This window comes from Centruroides vittatus, unplaced genomic scaffold, assembly GCF_030686945.1.
Source record: "Centruroides vittatus isolate TY-2023 unplaced genomic scaffold, ASM3068694v2 contig_391, whole genome shotgun sequence".
In the NCBI taxonomy this organism is placed as follows: Eukaryota; Metazoa; Arthropoda; class Arachnida; order Scorpiones; family Buthidae; genus Centruroides; species Centruroides vittatus.
In genome coordinates, this window is record NW_027122207.1 from 2961373 (window position 1) to 2978963 (window position 17591).

Genomic DNA, 17591 nt, shown 5'->3' on the forward strand with positions numbered 1-17591 from the left:
GTCCAAGTGTTTAGTAATTGAATATTTATGCTCCTGCAACCTCTGTTTTAAAGACCTCATGGTAGCACCAACATAAACTAACTCTGAATTAAAACGGTAGTCAGTTAATGGGATTGAATATACTCCTGATGTGTTGTTTCGATTTAGTTTCAACTTATCGTTCCGTAGAATTCTGTAAATCGTAGGATTACGTCGATAGATCATTTTAACATTGTTCTTGCGAGCTATTTTCTTAAAGATGGAATGTAGGAAAGGAATATAGTTGAGAACTACTTTTCGGTCTTGGCTGGTGGTAGTAGGATGTTTATTTGTTGGGTTACAAAATTTATCAATAAGAGCGTTAATCTCCCGTAAATGATATCCTTGTTGTACAGCTATTGTGCGTATGTAATTTAGCTCTCTATATGTGTCATAAATACTTGTACAGTGGGTATAGGCCCGTTTTATCCAAGATCTAAAGGCTGCATGTTTAAAGTTGCTGGGATCGAAAGAATTCTTTGGAATAATAATAGGAAGATAGCTAGGCTTTCGATAAATGTTCGTCCATATTTCACCAAATTTACAAGTGATGGATAGATCCAGGAAGTTTACATTCAGGTCACTTTTTTGTTCCAATGATAGCGTCAAACCATATGGGTTGTTATTCATTTTGTTAAGGAACTCGCTAGCGTTATTAATATTCCTCCAAATGATGAACACATCATCCACATATCTTGCATATAAAATTATGTCGTTGTTGAAGATAGGCAGTACTTTATTTTCTAAACGTCGTAATACTAGTTCACATAAAACTGGGGATATTGGGCTCCCCATTGGAACTCCTCGTTGTTGTAAATATGTGTTGCCTTCAAATGCAAAAAACGAAGTATAACAAATTAGGTGTGCGAGTTCTAATATGTGTTCATGAAATTTTGTAGCATTATTAACATTCGTAAAAAGGAAATCTCTTATCTCGCAAAAACAAGGTGGTAATTTTATAGATGGAAATAATGCTTTAAAATCCATTACGGTCATAAATTCATTGTCTTCTAGGCTAATATTTCTGAGCATATCCACCAGTTGAATAGAGTTATTAATAGTATACGGGTGATCTTGAAGTCGTGGCTGGATAAATCTAACCAGTTGTTTCTCAAGTTCAAACGTAGGGGAGCCACATTTTTCTATAACAGGTCGTATCTGACAGTTAGGTTTATGGGTTTTGCCAAAAGCGAAGATTCTCGGTGTTCTTGGTGCTTGTACGACAGAGTTATGCATACATAACTTGCGAGCTAAGGGAGTTGAAACGAATTTTTTAACTCTCTGTTGTAGTGATTCTAAATATTTGTCAGGAGCACGTTGGCATTCGGTGTCCCTGATGTAATCCTGCAGTTTATGGTTGTAGGAATCTCTTTTAAGGAGCACTACTCCTTTGGACTTATCAGCCTTGATAAGCACTACCTTATTTGTATGTAGCCATTCTTTGGCATTTTTAATGCAATTGTGGAAATGAGTGTTCTTGGAAATTCTTTCTTTAGTTGTGCGAAATCTTGTTTTCCATCGTACGTATTCTTGACTTGTAGGATTCATTTCCTTAATAATCATTTCAACATTAGGCACAATGATATCAGGGGTTGGTTGAGGAGCAGGAGCAAACAGTGGTCCGTATTTTAATGCTTCCAACAGACAATCGGGAGGTGTGATGTTATCCCATGCCGTTATAACGTCATTATTATGAATGCGTGGTTTGACGTTCTGGTATCGTAATAACCATTTCAGTTTCTTGACATATTTACGTTTTAAGTTTTTTTCAACTGAGCAAGCTAAGTTGATAACTTTATGATTAACATCCATAAGGAGAACTGGATCTTGTTTAAATAAATCTTCCTCCAAAAGAATCAGTTTATGTAATAAGGCATAATAAAGACGCCTAGAAGATCGGATAGCCTTATTAAGACACAGATATTTCAGTCTTGGTAATAGAGAGATACAGTTGTTTGGTAGCCGTATCCTTTGAATGGAGTTTGGAAAAACGTTATTAAGCCGGCATTGCAACAGGAATTCAAATTGTCCTTTAGCCCTCTGAAGTTTGATAACTATTCTTCTGTAATTTTTAGCCGGTGTAGCCATTAGAATAATAAAAAATAAATCACTTACTGGAATATAAACAGAATGAAAACAAAACACCTTGGTATTTCCAGCAAACAAGTAAAATTTAATAAAATAAAAACGTTTTCGACTATTTTTAATAGTCCTCTTCAGTTACTCTTTAAATTGAAAATGGAACAATTCTTTAAACAGAATTAGAACAAAAAATAGAATGCCAGCAATAACATAATTTAAATTTAAAAAATAAAATAAAAATAACATGAAATAAAAGTAACATAAAAATAGTACAAATTAAACAGTAAAATAAAACAAAGTATTAATATAATTAAATGTAGTAAAAAGATTTCCATGCACTAGATAGACTATCAGCATCTCTATGGTTGATGCAACCTTTGGTATTATGTGCCTTGTAAATCTCGAGTTTTTCAATGTATTTAATAAAATGTTTGTTAGTGGCAGTCTTAATTATGGAAGCTTTATCCCAATAAATATTGATATCTTGTTCTTTTGCAAAGGCTGCTAGTACAGTACTGTCCAAGTGTTTAGTAATTGAATATTTATGCTCCTGCAACCTCTGTTTTAAAGACCTCATGGTAGCACCAACATAAACTAACTCTGAATTAAAACGGTAGTCAGTTAATGGGATTGAATATACTCCTGATGTGTTGTTTCGATTTAGTTTCAACTTATCGTTCCGTAGAATTCTGTAAATCGTAGGATTACGTCGATAGATCATTTTAACATTGTTCTTGCGAGCTATTTTCTTAAAGATGGAATGTAGGAAAGGAATATAGTTGAGAACTACTTTTCGGTCTTGGCTGGTGGTAGTAGGATGTTTATTTGTTGGGTTACAAAATTTATCAATAAGAGCGTTAATCTCCCGTAAATGATATCCTTGTTGTACAGCTATTGTGCGTATGTAATTTAGCTCTCTATATGTGTCATAAATACTTGTACAGTGGGTATAGGCCCGTTTTATCCAAGATCTAAAGGCTGCATGTTTAAAGTTGCTGGGATCGAAAGAATTCTTTGGAATAATAATAGGAAGATAGCTAGGCTTTCGATAAATGTTCGTCCATATTTCACCAAATTTACAAGTGATGGATAGATCCAGGAAGTTTACATTCAGGTCACTTTTTTGTTCCAATGATAGCGTCAAACCATATGGGTTGTTATTCATTTTGTTAAGGAACTCGCTAGCGTTATTAATATTCCTCCAAATGATGAACACATCATCCACATATCTTGCATATAAAATTATGTCGTTGTTGAAGATAGGCAGTACTTTATTTTCTAAACGTCGTAATACTAGTTCACATAAAACTGGGGATATTGGGCTCCCCATTGGAACTCCTCGTTGTTGTAAATATGTGTTGCCTTCAAATGCAAAAAACGAAGTATAACAAATTAGGTGTGCGAGTTCTAATATGTGTTCATGAAATTTTGTAGCATTATTAACATTCGTAAAAAGGAAATCTCTTATCTCGCAAAAACAAGGTGGTAATTTTATAGATGGAAATAATGCTTTAAAATCCATTACGGTCATAAATTCATTGTCTTCTAGGCTAATATTTCTGAGCATATCCACCAGTTGAATAGAGTTATTAATAGTATACGGGTGATCTTGAAGTCGTGGCTGGATAAATCTAACCAGTTGTTTCTCAAGTTCAAACGTAGGGGAGCCACATTTTTCTATAACAGGTCGTATCTGACAGTTAGGTTTATGGGTTTTGCCAAAAGCGAAGATTCTCGGTGTTCTTGGTGCTTGTACGACAGAGTTATGCATACATAACTTGCGAGCTAAGGGAGTTGAAACGAATTTTTTAACTCTCTGTTGTAGTGATTCTAAATATTTGTCAGGAGCACGTTGGCATTCGGTGTCCCTGATGTAATCCTGCAGTTTATGGTTGTAGGAATCTCTTTTAAGGAGCACTACTCCTTTGGACTTATCAGCCTTGATAAGCACTACCTTATTTGTATGTAGCCATTCTTTGGCATTTTTAATGCAATTGTGGAAATGAGTGTTCTTGGAAATTCTTTCTTTAGTTGTGCGAAATCTTGTTTTCCATCGTACGTATTCTTGACTTGTAGGATTCATTTCCTTAATAATCATTTCAACATTAGGCACAATGATATCAGGGGTTGGTTGAGGAGCAGGAGCAAACAGTGGTCCGTATTTTAATGCTTCCAACAGACAATCGGGAGGTGTGATGTTATCCCATGCCGTTATAACGTCATTATTATGAATGCGTGGTTTGACGTTCTGGTATCGTAATAACCATTTCAGTTTCTTGACATATTTACGTTTTAAGTTTTTTTCAACTGAGCAAGCTAAGTTGATAACTTTATGATTAACATCCATAAGGAGAACTGGATCTTGTTTAAATAAATCTTCCTCCAAAAGAATCAGTTTATGTAATAAGGCATAATAAAGACGCCTAGAAGATCGGATAGCCTTATTAAGACACAGATATTTCAGTCTTGGTAATAGAGAGATACAGTTGTTTGGTAGCCGTATCCTTTGAATGGAGTTTGGAAAAACGTTATTAAGCCGGCATTGCAACAGGAATTCAAATTGTCCTTTAGCCCTCTGAAGTTTGATAACTATTCTTCTGTAATTTTTAGCCGGTGTAGCCATTAGAATAATAAAAAATAAATCACTTACTGGAATATAAACAGAATGAAAACAAAACACCTTGGTATTTCCAGCAAACAAGTAAAATTTAATAAAATAAAAACGTTTTCGACTATTTTTAATAGTCCTCTTCAGTTACTCTTTAAATTGAAAATGGAACAATTCTTTAAACAGAATTAGAACAAAAAATAGAATGCCAGCAATAACATAATTTAAATTTAAAAAATAAAATAAAAATAACATGAAATAAAAGTAACATAAAAATAGTACAAATTAAACAGTAAAATAAAACAAAGTATTAATATAATTAAATGTAGTAAAAAGATTTCCATGCACTAGATAGACTATCAGCATCTCTATGGTTGATGCAACCTTTGGTATTATGTGCCTTGTAAATCTCGAGTTTTTCAATGTATTTAATAAAATGTTTGTTAGTGGCAGTCTTAATTATGGAAGCTTTATCCCAATAAATATTGATATCTTGTTCTTTTGCAAAGGCTGCTAGTACAGTACTGTCCAAGTGTTTAGTAATTGAATATTTATGCTCCTGCAACCTCTGTTTTAAAGACCTCATGGTAGCACCAACATAAACTAACTCTGAATTAAAACGGTAGTCAGTTAATGGGATTGAATATACTCCTGATGTGTTGTTTCGATTTAGTTTCAACTTATCGTTCCGTAGAATTCTGTAAATCGTAGGATTACGTCGATAGATCATTTTAACATTGTTCTTGCGAGCTATTTTCTTAAAGATGGAATGTAGGAAAGGAATATAGTTGAGAACTACTTTTCGGTCTTGGCTGGTGGTAGTAGGATGTTTATTTGTTGGGTTACAAAATTTATCAATAAGAGCGTTAATCTCCCGTAAATGATATCCTTGTTGTACAGCTATTGTGCGTATGTAATTTAGCTCTCTATATGTGTCATAAATACTTGTACAGTGGGTATAGGCCCGTTTTATCCAAGATCTAAAGGCTGCATGTTTAAAGTTGCTGGGATCGAAAGAATTCTTTGGAATAATAATAGGAAGATAGCTAGGCTTTCGATAAATGTTCGTCCATATTTCACCAAATTTACAAGTGATGGATAGATCCAGGAAGTTTACATTCAGGTCACTTTTTTGTTCCAATGATAGCGTCAAACCATATGGGTTGTTATTCATTTTGTTAAGGAACTCGCTAGCGTTATTAATATTCCTCCAAATGATGAACACATCATCCACATATCTTGCATATAAAATTATGTCGTTGTTGAAGATAGGCAGTACTTTATTTTCTAAACGTCGTAATACTAGTTCACATAAAACTGGGGATATTGGGCTCCCCATTGGAACTCCTCGTTGTTGTAAATATGTGTTGCCTTCAAATGCAAAAAACGAAGTATAACAAATTAGGTGTGCGAGTTCTAATATGTGTTCATGAAATTTTGTAGCATTATTAACATTCGTAAAAAGGAAATCTCTTATCTCGCAAAAACAAGGTGGTAATTTTATAGATGGAAATAATGCTTTAAAATCCATTACGGTCATAAATTCATTGTCTTCTAGGCTAATATTTCTGAGCATATCCACCAGTTGAATAGAGTTATTAATAGTATACGGGTGATCTTGAAGTCGTGGCTGGATAAATCTAACCAGTTGTTTCTCAAGTTCAAACGTAGGGGAGCCACATTTTTCTATAACAGGTCGTATCTGACAGTTAGTTTATTTTTGCAAAAGCCAAATCTCAGACTGCCATTTACACAGGTTATAAATACATGAAAAACTCGAGATTTACAAGGCACATAATACCAAAGGTTGCATCAACCATAGAGATGCTGATAGTCTATCTAGTGCATGGAAATCTTTTTACTACATTTAATTATATTAATACTTTGTTTTATTTTACTGTTTAATTTGTACTATTTTTATGTTACTTTTATTTCATGTTATTTTTATTTTATTTTTTAAATTTAAATTATGTTATTGCTGGCATTCTATTTTTTGTTCTAATTCTGTTTAAAGAATTGTTCCATTTTCAATTTAAAGAGTAACTGAAGAGGACTATTAAAAATAGTCGAAAACGTTTTTATTTTATTAAATTTTACTTGTTTGCTGGAAATACCAAGGTGTTTTGTTTTCATTCTGTTTATATTCCAGTAAGTGATTTATTTTTTATTATTCTAATGGCTACACCGGCTAAAAATTACAGAAGAATAGTTATCAAACTTCAGAGGGCTAAAGGACAATTTGAATTCCTGTTGCAATGCCGGCTTAATAACGTTTTTCCAAACTCCATTCAAAGGATACGGCTACCAAACAACTGTATCTCTCTATTACCAAGACTGAAATATCTGTGTCTTAATAAGGCTATCCGATCTTCTAGGCGTCTTTATTATGCCTTATTACATAAACTGATTCTTTTGGAGGAAGATTTATTTAAACAAGATCCAGTTCTCCTTATGGATGTTAATCATAAAGTTATCAACTTAGCTTGCTCAGTTGAAAAAAACTTAAAACGTAAATATGTCAAGAAACTGAAATGGTTATTACGATACCAGAACGTCAAACCACGCATTCATAATAATGACGTTATAACGGCATGGGATAACATCACACCTCCCGATTGTCTGTTGGAAGCATTAAAATACGGACCACTGTTTGCTCCTGCTCCTCAACCAACCCCTGATATCATTGTGCCTAATGTTGAAATGATTATTAAGGAAATGAATCCTACAAGTCAAGAATACGTACGATGGAAAACAAGATTTCGCACAACTAAAGAAAGAATTTCCAAGAACACTCATTTCCACAATTGCATTAAAAATGCCAAAGAATGGCTACATACAAATAAGGTAGTGCTTATCAAGGCTGATAAGTCCAAAGGAGTAGTGCTCCTTAAAAGAGATTCCTACAACCATAAACTGCAGGATTACATCAGGGACACCGAATGCCAACGTGCTCCTGACAAATATTTAGAATCACTACAACAGAGAGTTAAAAAATTCGTTTCAACTCCCTTAGCTCGCAAGTTATGTATGCATAACTCTGTCGTACAAGCACCAAGAACACCGAGAATCTTCGCTTTTGGCAAAACCCATAAACCTAACTGTCAGATACGACCTGTTATAGAAAAATGTGGCTCCCCTACGTTTGAACTTGAGAAACAACTGGTTAGATTTATCCAGCCACGACTTCAAGATCACCCGTATACTATTAATAACTCTATTCAACTGGTGGATATGCTCAGAAATATTAGCCTAGAAGACAATGAATTTATGACCGTAATGGATTTTAAAGCATTATTTCCATCTATAAAATTACCACCTTGTTTTTGCGAGATAAGAGATTTCCTTTTTACGAATGTTAATAATGCTACAAAATTTCATGAACACATATTAGAACTCGCACACCTAATTTGTTATACTTCGTTTTTTGCATTTGAAGGCAACACATATTTACAACAACGAGGAGTTCCAATGGGGAGCCCAATATCCCCAGTTTTATGTGAACTAGTATTACGACGTTTAGAAAATAAAGTACTGCCTATCTTCAACAACGACATAATTTTATATGCAAGATATGTGGATGATGTGTTCATCATTTGGAGGAATATTAATAACGCTAGCGAGTTCCTTAACAAAATGAATAACAACCCATATGGTTTGACGCTATCATTGGAACAAAAAAGTGACCTGAATGTAAACTTCCTGGATCTATCCATCACTTGTAAATTTGGTGAAATATGGACGAACATTTATCGAAAGCCTAGCTATCTTCCTATTATTATTCCAAAGAATTCTTTCGATCCCAGCAACTTTAAACATGCAGCCTTTAGATCTTGGATAAAACGGGCCTATACCCACTGTACAAGTATTTATGACACATATAGAGAGCTAAATTACATACGCACAATAGCTGTACAACAAGGATATCATTTACGGGAGATTAACGCTCTTATTGATAAATTTTGTAACCCAACAAATAAACATCCTACTACCACCAGCCAAGACCGAAAAGTAGTTCTCAACTATATTCCTTTCCTACATTCCATCTTTAAGAAAATAGCTCGCAAGAACAATGTTAAAATGATCTATCGACGTAATCCTACGATTTACAGAATTCTACGGAACGATAAGTTGAAACTAAATCGAAACAACACATCAGGAGTATATTCAATCCCATTAACTGACTACCGTTTTAATTCAGAGTTAGTTTATGTTGGTGCTACCATGAGGTCTTTAAAACAGAGGTTGCAGGAGCATAAATATTCAATTACTAAACACTTGGACAGTACTGTACTAGCAGCCTTTGCAAAAGAACAAGATATCAATATTTATTGGGATAAAGCTTCCATAATTAAGACTGCCACTAACAAACATTTTATTAAATACATTGAAAAACTCGAGATTTACAAGGCACATAATACCAAAGGTTGCATCAACCATAGAGATGCTGATAGTCTATCTAGTGCATGGAAATCTTTTTACTACATTTAATTATATTAATACTTTGTTTTATTTTACTGTTTAATTTGTACTATTTTTATGTTACTTTTATTTCATGTTATTTTTATTTTATTTTTTAAATTTAAATTATGTTATTGCTGGCATTCTATTTTTTGTTCTAATTCTGTTTAAAGAATTGTTCCATTTTCAATTTAAAGAGTAACTGAAGAGGACTATTAAAAATAGTCGAAAACGTTTTTATTTTATTAAATTTTACTTGTTTGCTGGAAATACCAAGGTGTTTTGTTTTCAAAGATTATAATTTATTTGTTTAAGAATTACATAGACTGTTGTTTATCCAAATCAATTGGGGACTGGGATTGTTAGGATAACCAATTATGTATGAAAAAATATATTAACTTATCCCATGTTGAAAATTTTTTCCGTTGCGTGTTGCTTCGCGTTGAATTTTTGTCGATGTTAAGCCTAACGTAAATTTTTTAAAATAATAATTGTGGCTATTGTATTGTTAAAAATTATTTCTTTATTTTGTACAAAACAAAATAGATATATTAAAAAATATAAAAACAAAAAAATTATATTTTGGAAGTTAATCTAGTATCAAAAACGTTTGATTCGGCATGACACAGTCCAACTAGAACACTTTCGGTTGATCAGCTTTAGGATAAACGATGCTCTACTGTATATCTATCTTTATGTCTTGGTCATTACTATCCGTAACATGTAATTTGTTTTTACAGCAGTTTTGCATTCATTATATAATAGCTACTTTCACGTTTTGAAGCCAATTTTTTACTGAAAGATTGTTTTGCATTTTTCAGGATACATATACATCTCGACTTTTCTTTGATAAAATATTTTACTTATAATTTCATGATTATTTATCTTTTTATTACTTAATAACATTGTGCAATTTTTTATTTTTTAGAAAGCTGGAAATGTTCTTAATTTTTGCAATGAGACAGTGAAATTGAATGGTTCTGTTCCTATTACTGCATTGGCAGCTATAACATTTCAAAATGTCACATTAACATCAGTTGCTCTAGCAACAACTGGACAACATACAGTTGCATTTCTTGGAACTGCAAATGGATCTGTAAAAAAGGTTAGAAATAAGAAAGTATGATTTTAAATTTAAATTTAATTTAAATTTTTTTGTTTATATTATTGTCATTGTATATGAAATTTTGTTTTTGTTAAAAGAAGTAAACAGGAAATTCAGATTTAAATAGTTTTAACTGATATATTTATGATATTTTTTAATTTAAATCAAACAAATCTGCCAAATTATCCGGTTAAATAAGGCCAAGTTAATGATTAGAAACTAATTAATTTGTCTAGAAGTTTGATTTAAATTAACTATAAATTGGGTTTACATACAATTTACATACAATATAATATATGGGGGAATTTCAATCTCTTTCCATAAGTAAGTGTATGACTGTTACAGGAAGGGTGAGACAGGCTACTAGTCTCTTCCTTTTCTATTCTGATAACATATTTTTAATTTATTTTGAGGATATATTAATATATATACTACATATTTTGAGAGGTATGTGATAAATGTGACAGCCACAAATTTTGTTCAAAGAGAGCCAGTTTTTTTTTTTTTTTTTAATCCGTTCAGATTAACCAGAATTATCAAGGTATTACTGTATTATATGTATATTATATTCTTAATAAAGATTAAATTTTATATAATTTTTTTTAATCTTTCAAAATTTTGGATAACATGGAAATTAATGTATATAATTCATCTCAAGCTAATTTTTCAACATCAGAGTAAATGCCATGAATAAATCAATTACATATAACATTAGAAAGACATATAACAGAAAGTATAATATTAAAATTAGTATCAAAGCTATAAAGAAGATTTAAAAAATATAAAAACTAATTCACACCAATTTTGATGTATCTTTGATAATTGATAGAAATTATACATATATATATATATATATATATATAATTATCTTTGATAATATATCTATTATATAATCTCTATCAATTATCAAAGATACCATATATCTCGGCAGATAAGACAATAGTTGAATCATAAAAAAAGGCCCTGAAAATCGGGGGTCGTCTTATAGGACAGATACAAAAAATTTAGTTTGAAATTTATATAAATTAAAACTATTATAAAAAAACGGACAAACCATAATTATTTACTAGTAGAGAGTAGGGTATGTGCGCAAAATAGAATAGCCCATACGATGTTTTTGTGAATAGTCAGTCATTACCCGAATGCTGAATCAGTGCAAACATTTGCAACAATTGCAAGGCAGTGCAAGAAAATAAAATTTGTTCATTCGAAAAATTACAAATAGGACATAATTCCGTATATGCTATACAGTATTATTATTCAGATAATGATCGCTGATCTAAACTAAATTCACAGGATGTTGATAGTTTGGGAGTCGTCTTATAGGACAGATATATGCTAAAACTATAAAACTTTGACGAAAATGCCAGCCAGGTGGAAACCTGGCTGGCATTGGGCCAGTTTGACTGGTAATTTTTAAATCAAGGCCAATGGTTGGCAAAACAGTTTAAAATATAAACAAAATCATATTTTCAATTGAAAAATATTATATAAAATTATTTTTAATATTCAGTAAGTTTACTTATAATGATAAAATGACTTTTTCATTATAATTCTGAAAGTTTTAATTATGATTCATAGCTGGTGTTGTAGTATGTTAAATTTTGAAATGTGATTGGTACACTTATTCATGTTAAGTCAACTGCTGTTTTGAGTTTTCAAAATTAATTTTTTTAAGGTGAGCCAGTCTAGACATCCGATTTTTCTTCTTGAAAAAACATTCACACAATTATACATTTAAGAGAACCTGGCTTCAAGTAAATTACTTCAAAAATTGATTAACTTTTGATGATGATATTTGTTCAGCTCGTTGCATCATTTGCGATTGAATTAAAGCATTTACAATGCATACCAATTTCAAGAAACATGAAAAAAGAATGTATCTTCTCATTTACCTTTCCTTTTCTCCTTCTGGTCATTACATTGGCTGGTAAAGCCAGCTTCCAAAGGTGGCAACCTTATATGTGATTGTACTCTGATGTTGAAAAATTAGCTTAAGATGAGTATTATCAATTAATTCTATATTAACCATGTAATAGGCTTGAATGTTAAAAAAGATGACATTCTATAATTAGGTAAATATATTCAAATTGCTTGTTAATGAAAGTTTATTTGTATTAAAATTAGAAGACAATTTATAATTAATCTTCTTATTTTTAATAAACATTTTAATAACATACAATAATTTTACATACATTTACATGATTCTATTTTACAATTTATCAACACCTTAATAGAACTTGTATTTCTGATTAACCAGAATTATCAAGGTATTACTGTATTATATGTATATTATATTCTTAATAAAGATTAAATTTTATAAGAAGATTAACTTTTGCAAAAACAAAGCAAAAGATTTTTTTTTGCAAAAGATACAATACAAATTGCAAAAGATAAGTACCAAAGATAGACTTTTAAATCGAATCAACTTATATGATTAACAAAAACAAATATTATAATTCCTGTCTATAATCTACAGGTTGTGTTAAAAATCTTATTTCAAAGATGCAGATTATAGGCTGCTGCATGTAATCTGTGACAGTTTTTTCACAATATCAAAAATGCTTTAAAATCAAGTTGTTAAGAAGTGTTCTTAGCAAAAAATATGAACGTGTCTTGTTACTATTAATACACTGTCAGGCTGATGCAAAAGATGAAAGTATAGTCCCCAAAGGATCCATTTACTTCTGCTCATGAATAGAATATAGTTATATGTCCATGGGCATTTCATTAAAAATCTTTTAGCTGATATTTATTTAAGATATGCTTTAATCTTATCTTAATATTTTTTAGCTTATATGATCAAAAACAATTAAGAGCATCCAACCTCAATACCTTGATCAAGAAGACTTTAATCTTTATGACATGACAAAATTTGTTTTTTTTTTTTTTTTTTTTTTTTACTGTTTGTACACAGATAAAAGTTTGTTCTATTGACTAGAAAGTTATAATAAAGTTGAAATTTAATTATGATACTTTATTAATGTAAAGATTCATAAAAATGCTGAGGAGACAATTATACTTAAAAGAACCAAAACTCATACTGAGTATTGCAATCTTCATCTTGAATTGATTTTATTTTTATTATTAATTTTTATTTAATTTATTATTAATTTACTTCAACTTTATTATATATTCAACATTAGAATAATAATTCTGGACTGAGCAGCTCTGCAGAAAGTTAATTTATTTTTTAATTTTTGAGCACTAATGGTGCATTCCAAGTTATAGTTAAACTTAAGAATTATTAGTACATATATTGTAATTTTCATTACAGTATTACATTTAATATTTAATTGTTACACATGCCATTAGCAAGTTTTACTGATTGATTGAACTTGAAAATTATTATCTTAATATATCAGTTTTGGCTATAATAAGTCAGGAGGTCATAAATTGGGAATTTACTTTATTTTATAATTTTGGATTTTAAATGTTCACTTCGAAATGAATTTTTATCCTATGTTTGAAAATAGTTCTTTTTAATTATTAAATGTCCTTACAAATTGCATCATATCATTGCTGATACACTAAGAAGCAAATAATTGACAATGTGAATTTGTGTGCAGATTATATGACAATAAATTGCTTTAGTCAATGAAAAGTTATTCTATATGGATTATATGATGATTAGCTTTTTGTCAAAAAATTGCACATGTATTATATTCCACTGTAGATTGATTATATGCAGGAAATTACGGTATTTAGATTGCTTACAAGGAAAGTAACACAAATGGAAATGGCTAATTTTTTCTTACTTTTTCTTAATGTTTTTTACAAAAAAATGAAGAAAATACTCATCAGCAGCTAAGTGGTTAAAATCACTGAATACTGGTAGTTTGCTCCAAGCCTATGCCTAACCAATGGGCTGACCACATGGTGTTTTCCAGATTTTCTTCACTTGTCAACATCTAAATAGGGGCCTATTTTGCATAGAAAATCCTTTCAGAAGGCATTCATCTTTGGCAGATTGCCTTTGTGTTCTGTTGCCTCATCCCATGAACCAAATCAAACCAAGAAATGAAAAAGTGAAATGGCATTTTGTATGGAGATGCTTCATTTGTCAGTTACATATGTTTAAAGAACTTTATTTGGATTATATGTAGTGTATTGTTACAAAAGTATTAAAACAGGAACACATATTACAACAATGACTACATTGAACAAATGCTGAATTGTTACATTTGCCAAATTACAAAAATATGTTTTAACTAGATAGTTTTCCATCATGCTTATTGTGGAGCTATGTAGTCAATGGTCCAGCCTTTTGTCCGAATCTGGTTAGAGCCAGATTGAAGTTTTGGTCTTACAACTAAGTTTCATAAGCTAATGCAAGAAATGCTGAAAATTCACATTTCTTTCAACTTAACATTTATGTACTTATCACTTAGGATGGGTTGCATGAGTTGCCATTTAAATTATGTAATAACTATCTGTGGACTAACTTTAACCTTGTCACTAATTTAAAGAATAAGTTACGCTCATTTTATGAGTTACTTTGACTTGGTGGGTTGCTGTTAGCCAATTAGCTGAAAAATTCTTACTTCTCAGTCATATTATCAAGAGCAACAATAAACAAGATGGAGGAGCATAAAAGGAGTAAGCCAAAGCATACAATAGATTGAAGTGTAGATGAAAATATATATCAGTAGATTTGATAGATAGCTCATTATCTACAATATTTTAATACATGTACTGTACTTTATAATGAGGAATGATTAATTGTTATTTTATATAAAGTAAGATTAATTTCTGACAATTGAAACAATTGCTTTTTAAATGAAAATCAGTTCTTGAAATTATATTCTGTCAGATTAGAATAAACTTGTCTGGTAAGTTAACTGGTAATTTATTTCAAAGACTTACACTTGGCAATACATTGAGGGTAATTCTGAAGATTAGATTTCATTTACCTTGAGATTAAAACTCATGCAACTAGCTCTTAATGAGGAATTTTATCTGAATATTGAAACATTGTATTGTTCTATTTACACTCTAAGATAAAGTGACATTATATTACTGTTCCATTACCTTTCTTGTTTACATTTTCTATAACCAAATATTTTCTTATTATTTAAATAAGAAAATGTTTGGTTATTGAAAATGCAAAGTAAATGCAAGAAAGATAATGCAAAGTAATACAATATAATATAAATAATAATTATTTGCTGAAAGCAAATAAATAAAAGCAATATTACTGTCATCATCTCTGACATTTTTCTTTTATATACCAGGACAATTTGATTAAGACAACTATTCTTTAACTCAGTTTGAGATCATCTTAATCTTAGATACTGTAATTTTTAAGAATGATGATGACAGTTTCAAAATCAATCATTTAGGTGAGAATTTTGAAAAGAGAGTGTAAACTTTATCATTCAGAACTGAATAAAATCCCCAAACTAAACAAAATAAACAAAAGAATAATAATGAGAAAATGGAAAGGGTAGGATTCAGTTCCTCACATCATATCATATTTATACAAATAGATCAAAGATTCTCTCTTGAGATACAAACAGTAGTACTTATAATACATTACTATTGATAAATATGAAGATTATTTGTTAAATTCAAAACAGTCTTCATCCTATTTATTGGAAAACTAGTAAAACATTAGAAACATTTAGTCCATATTTATAACTCTCTGTCTCCAAAGTATTTCTATTCTTTTATATAAATATAACCTCTGAAAGTTTTATTTATTTTACCAAGAGCAAGTAATTTAGATATGTTGTTTATGTTGGAATCAACGATCGAAATTATTGTCAAATGTTATACGACATTGTTACATGTAACAAACTGTATCGCGATGTTTTATAAACGTTCTTCCATTACATAATAAAAGGTTGGTGGCGCTGTTGACTTCTCGGGGAACCATTGGTGACGGTGACCTAGTTTCACTCCCCCTTTCCAGCGCTTACTTTCCATGAGTCAAGACAGTGTAATCTTTCTGTATTCTCTGTTTCTTTGTTATATAACCAGTTTACGCAAGTTTAACTAGTTTTTACTAATCTCTCTGACAAGCAACATCAAGTCTAACAGTTTAGATAATCTGTCCTCCCATGCATTTGATCTAATTTATCCCAGTATTATGTTTAGAAACAGATATACACTTAAGCTTACTATAGTATTACTATTTATTACTTTAGTTTTATTTTAAATGAATTATATTTAATTTTAAAAATTTTATAAAATTTCAGTTATTAATTACAAAAAGTACAGAAGCAGAAGAATTTGAAGAATCTATTGTTGATCAAGGAAATCCTATATTAACTAATATGTTTTTAGATCCATCTCAGCAAGCACTTTATGCTGCATCTCCTTATAAGGTGATGGTTTGTTAAATATATTAAAAATTATATTAATTTAAATAATTTACTGTATTTTTGTGCATATTAATCATAAGTTGTTTGTATTTAAAGGACAAGTTGAACAAAGAGGCTGGTTATATTATGGGGTGGATTATATGCTGATTTTAAATTGCAATTACAAACTTGTACCCATGGAACTGTAGAAATATAATTTAAAAAATGCTAATAAAAAGTTTGACCAATCTACTAAGCCCATTTAAAAATGGAATTGCTATATCTAATGGCCTCTCTTTTTTCATACCTTATGGCTCAACACTAACCTTTCCCCCTTTAATTAATGTACTCAAATTTTATTTTAGTAGAATCCTGCAAAGAAAAAAAAAACATGTAAACAAAGACAAATTTCAAAGATAGACTATCAAGATTTATCTTACAAGAAATTTTCATTAACTGATAGAAGTAATGATTTTATAAGAGAGTTTTAATATTTTAAAAACACGTTTTTTAAAACTTTGCTCAATTATTGCTGGTGAAATTAATTTCTAAGCCTCCATGATCCATTCACATATCCTTTCCAAATTCAGTCGTTGAATTTTATCTTTTGCTCTCATTCTCAAAGCATTTTCTCATAACTTGATTTTTACTAGCTGTTTTTTGGTGTTTTTGTTTTTAATAACATCCATGTGCATTCACCATGGCACCTAAGAAGAGTGTTGAGGCTACAGAACCTAAGAGAAAACTTGAAAGAGCAACAACTGAGATAAAAAGAAATTCATTGCTAAGCAATTAAAATGGGCATTTGTAGGGTTTGGAAACATTAATTCATTTTATGTTATTTCTTATGGGAAAAATTGCTTCAGAACTTCAATGACCTCTAGGAATAAACTCAATTTGAGTTCTAAGGTACCACTGTATTTACATCATTTATATTAAACATCATGCAGTTTAAAAAAAAATTGAATTTTCTTGATGACAACCCATTACCATTGTAAGATCATATTACATTATG

General features: G+C 30.5%; 1 protein-coding gene across 3 annotated transcripts in view; it reads left to right on the top strand.

The window, feature by feature from the left end:
* Positions 1 to 17591, top strand: part of LOC136975904 (plexin-B-like) — a 302414-nt gene that overhangs the window by 190442 nt on the left and 94381 nt on the right. For all 3 annotated transcript variants that reach the window (XM_067271069.1, XM_067271070.1, XM_067271068.1), the window contains 2 exons: positions 10095 to 10271; positions 16472 to 16600. In XM_067271069.1, coding sequence (XP_067127170.1) covers positions 10095 to 10271; positions 16472 to 16600 — 306 coding nt within the window. The remainder of the gene's footprint in view (positions 1 to 10094; positions 10272 to 16471; positions 16601 to 17591) is intronic.